This window comes from Mustela erminea, chromosome 5 (genome assembly GCF_009829155.1).
Source record: "Mustela erminea isolate mMusErm1 chromosome 5, mMusErm1.Pri, whole genome shotgun sequence".
Taxonomy (NCBI): Eukaryota; Metazoa; Chordata; class Mammalia; order Carnivora; family Mustelidae; genus Mustela; species Mustela erminea.
The window spans coordinates 85,496,319-85,512,777 of record NC_045618.1 but is presented as its reverse complement, the minus strand read 5'-3'; the positions used below and the strand labels follow the sequence as shown (position 1 = coordinate 85,512,777).

General features: G+C 36.3%; 1 protein-coding gene across 1 annotated transcript in view; it reads right to left on the bottom strand.

Moving 5' to 3' along the window:
* The window catches only part of PRORP (protein only RNase P catalytic subunit), a 143,518-nt gene that overhangs the window by 93,702 nt on the left and 33,357 nt on the right, over nt 1-16,459 (bottom strand). The window contains exon 5 of the mRNA XM_032344021.1: nt 899-1,006. Coding sequence (XP_032199912.1) covers nt 899-1,006 — 108 coding nt within the window. The remainder of the gene's footprint in view (nt 1-898; nt 1,007-16,459) is intronic.

Here is a 16,459-nt window from a genome sequence, read left to right as displayed (position 1 = left end):
GACTGAGTCCCACGTTGGGCTCTGTGCTCAGCGGGGAGTATGCCGGAGATTCTCCCCCTCTGCCCCTCTCCCTACTCTATCTCAAATAAATAAATAAATCTTGGGAAAAAAAAAAAAAAAAGAGAACCACAAGCTTGAAACCCAGGAGCTCTCTACAGTTGAACTTCGATGTTATGACTACTTTCTAAGGATTTGCTATACAAAATTCATTTTACTTTTCTAATATTCTAATCTATAAAAAGGGGTCAAAATAATTGCTCACTACTGCTATGAAAAACTGTGACACTTATAAACTCACAGAACAAATGATCACCTTACAAAAAAAGAACTATTTAGATTTATTTATGAGTACACAATGTTTGGAAAAAACAAATATATTAATATCTCTTGATAGTTTATGTTGATAAACATCAAACAGACAATGTAACACAGAGAAATGATAGAGTCATTTCTCTATCAAGCCAAAGAAGAAATGCAGATGTAGAAAAAGGTCAGTTAAAAATTATATATGGAAAAAGTCTGAAATGGCCCTTTATTAAGTAGACTTTTTTTTAAGAAGGCTCTACACCCAGCATGGAGCCCAACACAGAACTTGGAACTCATGACCCTGAGATCAAGACCTGAGTGAAATCAAGAGTCAGATACTTAACGAACTGAGCCACCCAGGTTCCCCTATTACGTGGACTTTTTAATCACTCTTGGCCAGTCTAGAAGAGCCACTTACTTGCCCGAGACGAAAACAGTGACTCTTAGATAAGGAGTTAGTTGCTGGGACACCTTCTGGAGCTTATTTTTAGAGGAAGGAAAAATGGGGAGTTAAAAAACCCAAGGAAGATCACAAACAAGTACGATAAATATTCCTAGAGATTTGGAATAACAATATAAAACCTGTACTTACAACTTGAGATTCACGAACTTTAGGAAATGTTTTGGCAACATTGAGCCCATCAATGACGATATCGAAAGGAGGGCAGCATTTTACAAAGCTCTGAAATCTCTTGAGTTCCTAAAAAAGAAAAGCCAGACAAAATATTAATAAGAATTTAGCAAGGACTTTATTATAAGCTCATTGTTATGACTTTTATTATTGTTCTGGTAAGTAAAAATACCCCTTAAAAATACAAACTCAAAAATAACTTTGAAATGAAATCTGAAAAGACCAGACTATGAGATGAAACTGCATGAAATTATCTGAAATGCTTCTTCACACTTCATACAGCACTTCCACATGCTAATTGCATTTGATCCATAATCAGCTCTCGCCTGCTAAACTGACTCACGTGGCACTCATGATGAAAATGAAATGTCAGAATCTATAACCTGCTCTTAAGCTAAGGAGATGTAAATCTCAAATATGCTAGCCTACCAGTGCAACAGTGTTGAAAGAACAAGGCTCTATAATAGCCCCTCTTTGGTCATCAAGACTATTTTGTTTACTTTTAGCTATTTTGAGGAGTTGAAATAGTCAACAACTATTTGTGGGGCATCTACTATGTGCCCAGCAGTTACTAAAGAGACAAAACTCTAATGGAGCCTGCATTTTAGTGGAAGAAGACACAAAATAAACCAAATAAATCAGTTAATAAATTATTTTAAATGTCAAGTGTGATGTGTACTATGGAGGAAAGAAAAGGAGAAGTGGGAGTTTCATCACTGGTAATGATAGTGTAGTCTGTACTGGACTATCACATAACATAAATTCTATATGAAAAACAACTATTTGAAGGTATTAGAAAATGACCAAAAGCAGGCAGAAATTCAATGGAATGCAAAAGCTGAAAGACAGTGTGGCTCCCTGATAGTCCAACTGAGTCCCATCCAATAGCCAGCATCAACCATCAGCCCCATGAGGATGATGAAGAATTCAACACCTCAGCCCCCTTTTAATTAGAATGGTAGAATACCCTAGCAAGAGCCACACAACTAGAGTCTAGTCAAACTCAAGAACTATGAGATAATAAAAATAGTAAGCATTTCTGTTTAAACCCACTGTATTTGGGTGGTTTGTTATCTACCTGTAGATGACCAAAAAAGAAAGGCACCGTACCCGGTGAAATGTGCCTGTATATGGCTTTTTCCCAAAGGGAACTCTCCAGTTCGAATGGCTGGCAGAGGTGGCTGGAAATCAAGCAGAAAACTGCAGACTTACTGGTTTGAGAAATCAGAAGACAGCATTTAGGTATGTCAGAGAGGCTGGAAAGTGAGAAAGTGGATGCTACAAAGGAGGGAATCACAAAAGTCTGCGTAATTCTGCCCACATCCTTGGCTAACTCTTATTTATACATGCATGGAAAAGACTCCATGGGCCCAGGAAAAGCAACCAATGAAACACTTAAAAGACTCGAGCAGAGATTTCAGTTACTATCCATTACGAAGATGACAGAGTTTGTAGTCAGTCTAACCAACTATAACACGCTGGCAAAGCAAAAAATTAATAACCTCTGGGAAAAGATAACAGAATCTTTAGCCTTTGCATTGTGTTCCCCACAATGTCCAATATACAATTAAAAGATTAATAAACAGGGGCACCTGGGTGGCTTAGATGGTTAAGTATCTGCCTTCAGCTCAGGTCATGATCTCTGAGACCTGGAATTGAGCCCCACGTCGGGTGCTCGCTTCGGCAGCAAATATACTAAAATTGGAATGAGCCCCACATCGGGCCCCCTGCTCCGCAGGGAGTTTGCTTTTCCCTTTGCCTCTGCCTCTACCCTCCATAGCTGCCCATGTGCTTGAGCTCTCTCTCTCTCAAGTGAATTAAGAATATTTTTTAAATATTCCAGAAGAATTAGGAAAATATGATCATGGTCAAGAGAAAAAGAAGTGAACAGAAATCAATCAAGGTCTGGATGCTAGTCAGCAGGCAAGAACTTTTTTTAAAAAATTAACATATAATGTATTATTTGCCCTAGGGGTACAGGTCTGTGAAGCATCAGGCTTACACATTTCACAGCACTCACGATAGCACATAACCCTCCCCAATGGCAGGCAAGAACTTTAAAGTAACTAGCTCTTCTAAATATATTCAAGAATTTAAAGGAAAATAAAATCAAAGAAGGGAAATAAATAATAATAATATAATCATAGTTATAATAAAATCAAAGAAGGGAAAACAGAAAAATGTAAACCATAAAAATGAACACTCTAGAACCCAAAGCATGTATGTGAAATAAAATATTCACAAGATGGACATTAATAGTAGATCAGGGATTGCAGAAGTAAGAATCACTGAACATGAATCAGAAAGCAACAGAAATTATACGACCTGAAGAAAAAAAGATTGAAAAAAAAAGATAAAGCCTTGGTAACCTACCTCTGCAATAATGTCAAACAGACTCACATGTGGGTAATTACAGTCTAGAAGGAGAGGATAGAAAAGAGAGAGTAGAAAAAAATACTTGAATAAAAGGCCAAAACGTCCCCCAAATTTGGTGACAAATGTAACTTACAGACCCAAGAAGCAGAGAAAACACAAAGCAGGGTGAATACTAAGAAACGCAAAGTAGAATAAATCATAGGTAAATAAAACATGCAGATGTGGTAAGTGTAACAACAGCAGCACAAATGACAAGAAGTGGTAAATGGAATTCTACTGCTAGGTACCTACTTCTTTTTTCTTTTCTTTTTTTTCTGTTCTTTTCTTTTCGCTAGGTACATACATTTTATGTAAAATGCTATGATCTAAATTCTAAGTCAACTAGATTAAGTTAAGGGTTTTGTCATACATTTAAAAAATAATGAAGAAAAGGTATAGATAAAAAGTGAATGGAAGAATAAAATGAAATAGTAAAAAAATTTTTGATTAGCCCAAAAGAACATGAAAGGAAGGACAAAAGGATAAAAAATATTTTGGATAAATAGGAAATAAATTACAAAATAAAAATATTTAAATTAAAAAAAATTTAAATTCAACCCTATCAAAAATGTTGTTTATAACAGATATAATATAAATATGAAGATATGGATAAACTGAAAATAAAAAGTAGGGGGAAAATATCATGTATCAGTAAGCTTAAGCAGGTTGCAGTGACAGAGGTGCCTGGGGGACTCAGTAGGTTAAGCATCTGCCTTCATTCCACTCAGGTCCTGGTTCTGGTCCTGGGATTGAGGACTGCCTTGGGCTCCCTGCTCAGTAGGAAGTCTGCTTCTACTTCTCCCTCTGATCCTATTCCCTACTTGTGCGTGAGCGCTCTCTCTCTCTCTCCCCGTCTCAAATAAATAAATAAAATCCCTTAAAGATAATAAAAGGACCAGTTGAATTGTTCCCACTTTTGGAAAATTAGGAATAAAGATAAATAAAAAAGACAGTTGCAGTGACATTAATGTTAGACAAAATGGATTTCAAGAAAAGGAGTATTGTAAAAAAATAAAAAGGAAGACTCCTGCTCTTGCTCTCAAAAAAAAATAATAATAATAATAATAAATAAAATCTTAAAAAAAAAACCATTGATCAAAACATAAAGTGAACTCATATAACTCAACACCAAAACAATAATCCAATTTAAAAATGGGAAGAGAACCTGAATAAATATTTTCCCAAAGAAGACATACAAATCGCCAACAGACACATAAAAAAATGGTCTGTATCACTTATTATCAGGGAACTGTAAATCAAAACCACAGTGAGGTATCACCTCCAGCCTGTCAGAATGGCAAGTATCCAAAAAAAAAAAAAAACCCAAAAATCACAAATGATGGTGAGGATGTGAATAAAAGGGAACACCGATGTAATGCTGGTGGGAATGTAAATTGCTGCAGTCACTATGGAAAGGAGTATGGAGGTGACTCAAAAAATTAAAAATAGAAATATCATGTGATCTAGTAATTCCACTTCTGGGTATTCACCCAGAAAGAAAACAAAAAGCTGAATTTCAAAAGGATACATGCATCCCTGTTTATTGCAGCACTATTTACAATAGCCAAGACATGGAAACAACCTTAGTGTCCATCAGTAGATAAACAGCCTGCTGCTCCCCCTGCTGTGCTCTCACTCCCGCTCTTTCTGACAAATAAATAAAATCTTTAAAATTAATTAATTTAATTAAATAAGCACTGATCCATATGCATGCTTGCATTTCGCAGTCTGCTTGTCCCTCTCCTTCCCTGCGCTTGCAGCCATGCACACTCTCTCTCCCTTTCTTTCTTTCAAATAAATAAATAAATAAAATATTTTTTTCAAAAGCCACTGAGTAGACCATGCTGATAACGAATGACAGAGAAAGAGCTGACCTACTGTGACAGCATACTAACTACACATAGGACAATATAAATCTGCAAGCGTAACCGTTTTAATAGAGGGTAAATTTAAATAAGTATTTCTTTTAGCACTGCTGCTAGATTGTATTTGATTACAGACTGATTAATGATCTGGGCAATGAAAATCCACCAATCTTGGATTAACAAAAGAAGTTCTTTTGGGAAAAAAATTTATTGATATATAATTCACATACCATACAATTCACTCATTTGAAGAATACAGTTTATAGGTTGTGCCACATTACCGCAATCTAATTTTAGGATATTCTGGCTTTCCTACTAGATACTCCATACTCATTAGCAGTCAATCTCCATTTCTCTACCCTACTACATAGCAACCACTAAACTATCTTCTGTCTCTATAGATTCACTTATTCTGGACATATCATATAAACCAAATTACAGAAACATGTGGTCTTTTGTGATTGACATCTTTCACTCAACATAATGTTTTCAAAGTTTGTTAACATTATAACATAAATGAGTATTCCACTCTTTTTTATTGCTAAATAATATTCCATTGTATGGCTATACCACCTTTTATTTACCCATTCATTAGTTGACGGACATTTGGATTATTTCCACTTTTTGGCTATTAAGACTAAACACTACTATGAACATTTGTGTACAAGTCTTACATGGGAAACTGTCATGAGTTACAATATGTAGTAACAGTAACTCTAAGTTCAACTTTTTGAGGACCTACCAGACTATTTTCCAAAGTAGCTGCACCATTTTACATTTCCAAATGCAATGTATAAGGCTTCCGATTTCTCCACAGCCTCACCAATACCTGTTATTCCATGGGTTTTTTATTACAGTCATGCTTGTGGGTGTCAAATGGTACCTCATTGTGTTTTGATGTACGCTTCCCAAATGACTAATGATGTGGAGCTTTTTCTCAAGTACTCATTGGCCTAAAGGAAATTCTTCATTTTTGTAACATAATAGGTTTTATAAATTCAATATACAGTTGAATTTTAGAAATTCCATAACAGTCACAACTTCTATTGTTTTTACCCATTTTACACTTTTAAATTTAAATCTGAAAAGTGTTATCGCACAGGAATTATAAATACCATGACTTGCAACAGAGTTTGTTAACTCAAATGCCTATAGGGATTAGGCAAGATTTTATAGAAAAAGATCTTAAAGATTAACAAACTAGAGAATGTAGGTCTCTTATAAAGGGAGTAGCCCAGTTCTTAGTTCAGCTAATTGCTGCCAAACAAAAGTTAATACCCGGGTTTTAGAGTTAAAATTTTTCAAGGAAAATAACAAACCTGGAATTCTGAAGTATTATCAAATAATTTTTAAAAAGAGTAAAATACAAAGATGGATCTTCAAACAAAAATATATGGGTATGTTCCACCCATAGACCACAAGTTTGTAATACATTCACTTAGTCAAGCAATAGATTTTAATTAAACACCTACTCTGTGCCAGATAATGTTCTTACTCCTAGGAACAGAACTGTGAACACTTCATTGAGCTCAAGAAATTTACATATTAAGAACGACTGGGTGGCTCAGTCAGTTAAGCATCTGCCTTCAGTTCAGGCCTTGATCCCAGTGTCCTGGGATTGAGTCCCACACATCTGGCTCCTTGCTCAGTGGGGAGCCTGCTTTCTCCCTCTGCCTGCTTATCCCTCTGCCTGCACTTGCTCTTTCTCTCTCTCCCTCTCTTTAAAAAAATTTACATATTAGTAGAGGAAACAAAACCAAGATAACAACTACATATTTAATTTTAGGTATGGAAAAAAAGTGCCTTGATGAAAAATTAATTGGGTTATAGTGTTAGCACCACTCTTCCTGGCCCCTCTCTAAGATATGGTGAAAAGAAATGGCCTTTTTAATGGGGTGACATTTAAACAAAGACTTGAATGAAGTGAAGGAGTCAATCATGCTTCTGAGGAAGAGCCTTTTAGGCAGAGGGAAAAACTGCCAAGGCCCTTAGCCAAACACCACAGAACTTTGCATGTTTGAGGATTAACAACTAGGCAATCTGAAAGCTCAAAGAATAAGTATGAAGTCTTTGTGTATTATGTTTTAATTTAAATTTTAAAAAGCCAGTTCTTGTTTTTTATTACCATATGGGAAAGAGTAAATAAATTTAAAACAATTCTGAAACAGCTAATCAAATGTCTTACATTGCCTATCTTATTCAACTTACTAGGAACGAAGAAGCAGAACTGGTATTTGTTGTTTTATAGTTGTTACCTAATCACAAATGAGTAGCAAAATGATCCAAATATGTGCAGCAAAAGAGAAATAAAAGAATGGGACAGCTTATGCCTTACACATGACACATGAATTCTAGAGGTGACCCCAGCACTTGCCGTCACAGAGCTGATCTCGGTAATTTTAAGTGACTCTCAAAACATACATAGCAGTAAAAATTGACTCTGCTATTTATTCCTCTTCCTATGCTATGGATGAGAAGGCAAAGAGGTATTAAGCAACTGATTTTTCTCAACAGGTGATATTTGAAAACATGCTAAAACTTCCTTTCCACCTTGCCACTTAGAGGAGGTTAAAACTCTTCCATTTTTTGGAATGATGGTCTGTGTTTATGATAGTTTACTTCTGAGACTGTGATACAAATCTCACCAGGAAATTCAAAACACATCTCTCTCATTTATTTTATTGAGTTAACATCCTACTCTAGAATGGCAACTAAGGGGAAACACGACTACAAAATGTATACTCAAAACTTTACATCATAAAAGAAACAGTGAACTTAACAAGTTAATTATATCCAACGCACCACAACAATCAGATTATATTTTCCAAAGATCAGAAGAAAGGGAGTATTAGAACAACTGGCTTTAGTCATAGCGGTATGGAAAAACAGGGGAATACCAGCTATTTTGGTGGCAAGCACTGCTCTTCACATGGGAACCACAATACAAAGTCCAGCTCTGCATCTAATGGCAACATTTCTATGTGCGCCTGCGTTGTACCATGAAATACAAATAAATTCTAAATTAAAAGAAACTAAAATGATTGCCTTAATGTAGCCAGAGAAAAATGAAATCATATGTCCAGAAAACACTGCTGCAATCAAACAACTAATAGTCTTAGAAAGCTTAGACTTACCTAATAGCAAGCCATGTTTTAGAAGATATTTTTCACTTAGTAGTTATAGCTATAATTTCCATAGTATACTATCTTATTTTTAAATACTTATAATCTTATCTGAATTTTCTGATTCCAGTAAGATGAAAACAAAAAGAAAACAAACCTTTCTTGCTGTGTCTAAATACAGTCTAAAAGGCTGTATAAAATGCAAAAAATTACCTATGAATGGATGAACTTGTGAGAAAGAAAGAAAGAAATCTCCCAGTGCCAGAGATGAGGCCAAATCTGAAAATCAGAACGGGAAGGATAAAGGTTGATGTTAATGTTGTCTAGAAGAGAAGAAAAGAAAGGGGATGGATGTTAGCAAACAGGAGCTTGGCTTTTGATATCCCCATGGGAGCTGGAGATATATCAAACCTCCCAATGAAGGGAAAAATTGCAAGTGAACTCCTGAATGAAAGAGGAACCTTTACAAATAGGAACACTGTCATCAAAACACGATACACCACCTTCTCTATCTCTACCAGGGATCTAAGTAGGGAAAAACAAATCCTTGAACAAAAAGAAACTTCAGGCTTATGTTTCAAATAGGCTGGAGTACAAATTTAGACAAACTATGTGATACAAAACTCATGATGCTCCACCAAGAAATCACACAAAAACTGGTTGTGAACCAGGGGTGCCTGGCTGGCTCAGTCGGTAGAGCATCTGACTATTGATCTTGGGGTCATGAGTTCAAGTCCCACGCTGGGTGTAGAGCTTACTTAAAACAACAACAACAAACACAAAACTGGCTCTGATCCAGTAATATCCCTTGGACACATGGCAGAAGCTAAGAGAAAACCTCTCCAGAGAGACACTATCAATAATCCAGACAAGAAAGGAATTCTCCCAGGAAAAGCAAGTCCCTCTAAAACTGAACTTATCTTTTTTTTTTTTTTTTAAAGATTTTATTTATTTATTTATTTATTTGACAGAGAGAAATCACAAGTAGATGGAGAGGCGGGCAGAGAGAGACAGAGGGAAGCAGGCTCCCCGCTGAGCAGAGAGCCCGATGCAGGACTCGATCCCAGCACCCTGAGATCATGACCGCATAAAACACAAGGGTAAACAATCTACCATGTGTGAGTCCTCTGACACAACAGAAGGATTAAATCCCAAAGAATTCAGGATATAGAATAAAGAAATCTAAAAGGCAATAAAAACTAAGTATGAAAACTAACTAGTTTTGTTAGTTAGTTAGAAAACTAACTAGTTAGTTTTCATACTTAGTTACTAGTTTTGTTAGTTAGTTTAAAACATAAAAAAAAAGAATCAAACCTGTAAGAAAAGAAACAGACCATGAAAGAATGAAGAAAAAAATTTGAAAGAGAACTTATAAAATTAAAATTTTAAAATAATGGAAACTAAATGGATGGGAAAAAATTCAAATGTCCATCAGGTGGTGAATAAACAAACTGTGAGGTATTAATACATTAGAATACACTCAGTAATGAAAAGGAACTACTGATACCTGTAACATAAACTCAAAAACATATTTAAAACTAAATATAGGCTCCTGGGTGGCTCAGTTGGTTAAGCGACTGCCTTTGGTTTAGGTCATGATCCTGGAGTCCTGGGATTGAGTCCCACATCAGGCTCCCAGTTCTGCGGGGAGTCTGCTTCTCCCTCTGACCTTCTTCCCTCTCACGCTCTCACTCTCTCAAATAAATAAATAAAATCTTTTAAAAAAATCTAAAATATTCTAAAAACAAATATACAACACTATGTTAAGGACAAAAAAAATTACAGATTAGATTCTATTTATATGAATCTTTTAGTAAAGGCAAAACTACAGAGACAGACAGCAATTCAGTGGTTGCTGGGGTTAGGGATAGAAGCAGGGATTGTCCTCCAAAGGGCATGATGAAAGTTTGTGGAGTGAAAAAAGTATTCTAAAACTGAGTCATGTTGATAGCCACACAAGTTTATAAATTTACTCAGAACCATGAACTGTACACTTAAAATGGTGAATTTTGTGGTCTGTAAATTATTGAAAACAATGGGGGAAAAAACCTGTAAACAAATGGGTAGAAAGAACAGACACATCTGAGGTAAGAAGCAGTGAATTAGAAGACATATCTAAATGTGCTACCCAGAATGCAATTCAGAGATACAATGACATGAAACATATGAAAGAAAGAGTAAGAGACATGGAAGAGAGTGAAGGGGTCCCACAAAAGTCTAAAAGAATTTCAGGAGAAGCAGTACTTGGAAAATACAAGGGCTGAGAATTATTCAGAAGTGATTCAAGATATAAAACCTCAGATTCAGGAAGCTTAGCGAATCTCAAGCAGGAAAAATTAATACATTTATACACACACACACCATAATGAAACAACAGAAGTGAAAAAAAAAAAAGTTAAGAGCAATGAGGAGGACAAAAATGATCTATAGAACAAAACTTGAACCAAAGGGGTGCCTGGCTGGCTCACTTGGAGGAGCATGGGACTCTTGAACTCAGGGTCATGAGGTTCAAGCCCCACAGTATAGAGATTACTTAAATAAATAAAAAAACTTCAAACAAACAAAGAAACAAACAAACAAAGGGTGGGAAGCAAATGTCTCAACCATAACTAAAACAGAGACCAGAAGATATTGTGATACTATCTTCAAAGTGTTGAGGGAAAATATTAAATTCTATGCAATTAAACTATCATTCAAATAGACATTTACAAAGAATAAAAAACAGTTTACCACTCTCATCCTGTCATTGAAAGAATGTTATTCAGGAAGATGCCCAACAGGAAATTTGGGGTTTGGTGAGAATGTGAGGGCTGGAGGTATATGTATCTGTGAATCATTGGTGCACAGGCACTAGAGAAAACCAGAGTGGGTCAAATGGCCAGATAGAATGGGTGGTGCAGCAAAAGAAGAGGGAGGAAGCCCTCAGAAACAACAAAAACTCAGGGGATTGAGGATACATTTTATTATTGTTTATTACTGAGGACAAACTCAGTTGCATCTATGAAGAAAGAGCAATAAGCTTTAAGGAGAGAACTGCAAGAAATGCAAAGGGATCTGGCAAAAATAAAATAGAAATGCAGGGGCGCCTGGGTGGCTCAGTGGGTTAAGCCGCTGCCTTCGGCTCAGGTCATGATCTCAGGGTCCTGGGATCGAGTCCCACATCGGGCTCTCTGCTCGGCAGGGAGCCTGCTTCTTCCTCTCTCTCTTTCAGCCTGCCTCTCTGCCTACTTGTGATCTCTGTCTGTCAAATAAATAAATAAAATCTTAAAAAAAAAAAAAAGAAAGAAAAAGAAAAAAAGAAAGAAAAGAAATGCAACAGCAGAATTTAAATCTCCAAAGCAGTAAAGATCAGAAGTAATTTACTAAAATATGTATTTGGTGAAATGCAGCACAAACGCTGAGAAATTCTACTAGAATGCAGAGAAAAAGAAGAGAGACTGCTAAGAGAAAACAAATTATAGATACAAAGGACAGAAAGTAGAGACAACTTAAGCCTCACAACAGTGAGGAATAAACCAGAACAAAAAGATGAGAACTAATCATTTTTTAAAAATAAACAACTTTCTTAATATTAAAAAAAAAAATCTATGTCTTTCAAAGATTCATGAGACTGAAGGAAAACTTAATGAAAAAATTCACCTAGTTCTCTTCTCACAAAATTTCAAATTTTGAGGTTAAAGAAAGAAATCCTACATACAGCAAGCCAAATAATAAATAGAAAGACTTTTATAGGGTTTTCCACGTACCATGTAGATCACAAAGTACAGAAAAACAAGAATTCTAAGTGCTTTTCATTTAACTCTCTCACTCCTAAAAATGATTAAGAACTGAACAGATTAGGAAACTAAAGCACAGAGAAGTTAAGCAGGTCACAGAATCAGTAAGTGGTGGACTTGGGATTTAAAACCTAGAAATCCATGCTCTCATGTGTGCCACTATACCTCAGAGCAATAAAAATCAAGCTAGGAACCACAAAAGCCAGAAGACAACAAAACAGCTATGTTTGAAGACAGTCCTCAGGTGGGCCTGAACCCCCAGGCACCAGCCCTGTGTCAGTTTTTCCTTCCTCCTGGACAGTACATACTAATAAATTATGGCCTATGCTTTTTCCAGTTTTATTGAGAAATGAGTGTCACACACCACTGTGTAACTTTTAGATCTACAGTATGACGGTTCAATTTACATATATTGTGAAATGACTGTGACACTAGGTTTAACTAACATCATTTCACATAGGTACAATAAAAGGAAAAAAGTTTTCTCCTTATGATGGGAACTCTTAAGATTACTCTCTTAACAAGTTCCCACAGATCCTACAGTAGTGTTAGCTACAGTCATCGTGCTATATATTATATACTTAGTACTTATTTATCTTATAAAAGGAAGTTTATATCTTTTGACCATCTGCCTCCAATTCCCCTTCTCCCCACCTTCTGCCTCTGGTAACCACAAGTCTGATCTCTTTTTCTTTGAGTTTGGTGGGTTTTCTTTATTTAGATTTCACATATAAGTGAGATCATACAGTATTTGTCTTTGTCAGACTTATTTCATTTGGCATAATGTCTTCAAGGTCCATCCATGTTATTATAAATGGTAAAATTTCCTTGTTTTCTAATGATTGAATAATATTCCCATTGTATATATATGCCACAACTTCTCTATCCATTTATCAATGGACACAAGTTGTTTCCCTGTGTTAGCTACTGTAAATAAAGCTATGAACATGGGGGTTTAGATATCTTTTTGAGCTAGTGTTTTCATTTCCTTTGGATATATTTCCAGAACTGGAACTGCTGGATCATATGGTAGTTCTATTTTTAATTTTTTGAGGAACCTCCATATTCCATACTGTTTCCCACACTGGCAGTGTCAATTTACGACCCCCCCCAACAGTGCACAAGGGTCTTCTTTTCTCCATATCCACTCAAGCATTTGTTATCTCTTATCTTTTTGATGATGGCCATTCTAACTGGTATGAGGTGATATCTCATTGTGGTTTTAATTTGTATTTCCCAATGACTAGTGATACAGAGTATCTTTTCATGTACCTGTTGGCCATTCACAAATTTTCTTTGGAAAAATGTCTATTCAGGTCCTTTGTTTACTTTTCATAAAATGATGAAAGAAATCTAAGATGATACAGATAAATGGAAAGGTATCCTGGGTTGGTAAATTAGAAGAGTTAATATTGTTAAAATGTCAACACTATCAAAAAGCCATCTGTAGATCCAATGCAATCCCTATCAAGTTTCCAAGTGCATTTTTAAAATAGAAACAGAAAAAAAAAACACTCCTAAAATTTATATGGAACCACAAAGACTCCAAATAACCAAAGAAATACTGACAAGGAAGAAGGAAGAACAAGATAATGAAGGAGCAGAAGGCTGGCTGGGGACAAAGCCAAAGCTGGCACCTTGCACCCCCTCTCCACCTGCTCCCCTTAGTAATATGTGTGACATTCCTCAGGCACCCCTGACTGCCCTAAAAGAAAAACAAATAGTTAACTTGCAGAGATCACAATCCTGCAAGACATGAGTCTCCCTTGGTTTACAAATGTCCTAGAGATTTACAACAAAGTTACCTTATCAATAGCCCAATTTCCAGAGGCACATAACTCAGTTCCTCAAGCCCTAACATCACCCTCCCCTCCATAAAAACAGAAGGAGGATGAGGCAGAAGGAAATGTAAATAAAATTAAATTTCTTCTAAACCCAAATCTCACTAACAAGGACACTTGAAAGCAAGAATGTGACATTCCACCAGGAAACTCCCAATTGTCTTCATGCTAGTGCCTCATTAAAGGGAAAAACGGCCTTGGCTTAATAATAACCAGGACTTCAATATCCTGACAGTTTCTTTATCCTGATAGCCCTTCTGAATATCCCCTTTGTCCTCACCTACCCTATATATACCTGTGTATATAATCAGCCACTCCTCACATCCCCAAGGCAGCAGCTCTTTCTGCCCATGGGTCCTGTCCCCGTGCTTTAATAAACCACCATTTTGCACCAAAGATGTCTCAAGAATTCTTTCTTGGTCATCGGCTCCGGACCTCACCCCACCGAACCTCACCTAGGTTCTAGAACTTCATCAAAAGGATCATACTTCCTAGTTTCAAGATATATTATAAAGCTATAGTAATTAAAACCACGTAGTGTTGGCATAAAAACAGACAAACAGACCAATGAAACAGAATGGGGAGCCCAGAAATAAACCCAAGCATATATAGTCAACTAATATTTAACAAGGGACTCAAGAATACTCAATGGAGAAAAGACAGCCTCTTCAGTAAATGCTGCTGGGAGGGGTACATGGATGCCAGAGCCGGTTAAGCATTGACACTTGGTTTCAGCTCAGGTCATGATCTCTGGGGTGAGATCAAGCCCAATGTCCAGCTCCATACTCAGCATGGAGTCTGCTTAAAGACTCTCTCTCCCTCTCCCTTTCTTCCCTGCTCACTCTCTCTCTCTAAAATAAAGAAATCTTTATAAATAAATAAATAAATAAATGGTGCTGGGAACACTGGATATTCACATGTAAAAAAATGAAACTTGACCCCTATCTTATACCACTCACAAAAACTAATTCAAACTGGATTAAAGGCTTAGAAGTAAATTCTAAAATCATGAAACTCCTAGAAGAAAATAGGAAAAAAACTCCTTGACATGGGTATTAATAATAATTTTTTGAAAATCATATCTAAAGCAAAAAATATAACAATACATGCCACATCGTCTTTATCCATTCATCAACTGGGCTACTTCCATATCTTGGCTATTGTAAATACTGCTGCAGTAAACATAAGGGAGCATCCATCTGAATTAGTGTTTTTCTATTCTTTGGGTAAATACCCAGTAGTGTGATATCTAGATCACAGGTTAGTTCATTTTTAACTTTTTGATGAACCTCCATCCTGTTTTCCACAGTGGCTATACCAGTTTGCATTCAAAAGCCTATGCTCTGCAACCCTCAGTTTGTTTTGTGAGATTAAGAGTCACGTATGGTTTGTCTCCCTCTCAATTCCATCTTGTTTCATTGATTCTTCTTCTACCCACTTAAGCCCCACACAGACCTGTACCCCTGGGGATAAAAATATATGTTTATAAAAAATTAAAAATTAAAAAAAAAAAAAAGCCTATGCTCTGATGCAAGGAACACCAGTCAACACTATTGACCTCCCCCATAACGTATTTACAAACAATGGGAAAGAAATGCAAATCCCGGGACGCCTGGGTGGCTCAGTTGGTTAAGCTGCTGCCTTCGGCTCAGGTCATGATCCTGGGGTCCTGGGATCGAGTCCCGCATCGGGCTCCTTGCTCAGCAGGGAGCCTGCTTCTCTTGCTGCCTCTGCCTGCTTGTGTGTACTCTCTCTCTCTGGCAAATAAATAAAATCTTAAAAAAAAAAGAAAAAAGAAAAAAGAAATGCAAATCCCTTTTCTGAGTTCTTTTATAGAGAAATCATACTTGCCTTGAAGTAGTCTTTTTTCCTTATTTAGGCTGAGATATCCCTCCTTCTCCTCCTCCCTACCCCAAAAATGACTACTCATAGACTAATGAGATTTCACCTGCATAGAGAAGTCTAATGAAGTATTTTTCAACTGTAGGTCACAACCCAGTACTGGGTTATGAAATCAATTTAATAGGTTGCAACCAGCATTTGGGGAGGAAACTAAACAATTAAAATAGAATAGAACACATGCAAACAGATTTACAAGTAGAGTCTTCTAAAAGACAGATTTACAAGTATATTTTTCTTTCTTGCAAGAAGCAAGAAATTTTCAGGAAAAAAAATACAAGTGGTTTTGAAACCTATGAAAAGATGCTTGACTCGTTTAAAAAAATGTAAGTTAATCCTATACTGAGATCTATTTTTCACTTCAGAGAGGCAAAAATCAAAATGTCTGATGACACTGAAACACAAAGGTGTGGAGGAACAAGAATTCTCATACTTTCCTGATCAATGTGTATGTATACTGATAAATTTCCATGGCAGCCAATCAAAACTGATTGCCCTAACAATCCCATTTGCAGAAATCTGTTACAGCTGTCTTGGAGTATGTGAGAAATTACAAATGTGCAAGGAGATTCACTGTGGCATGTTTGCAATAGTAAAACTCAGT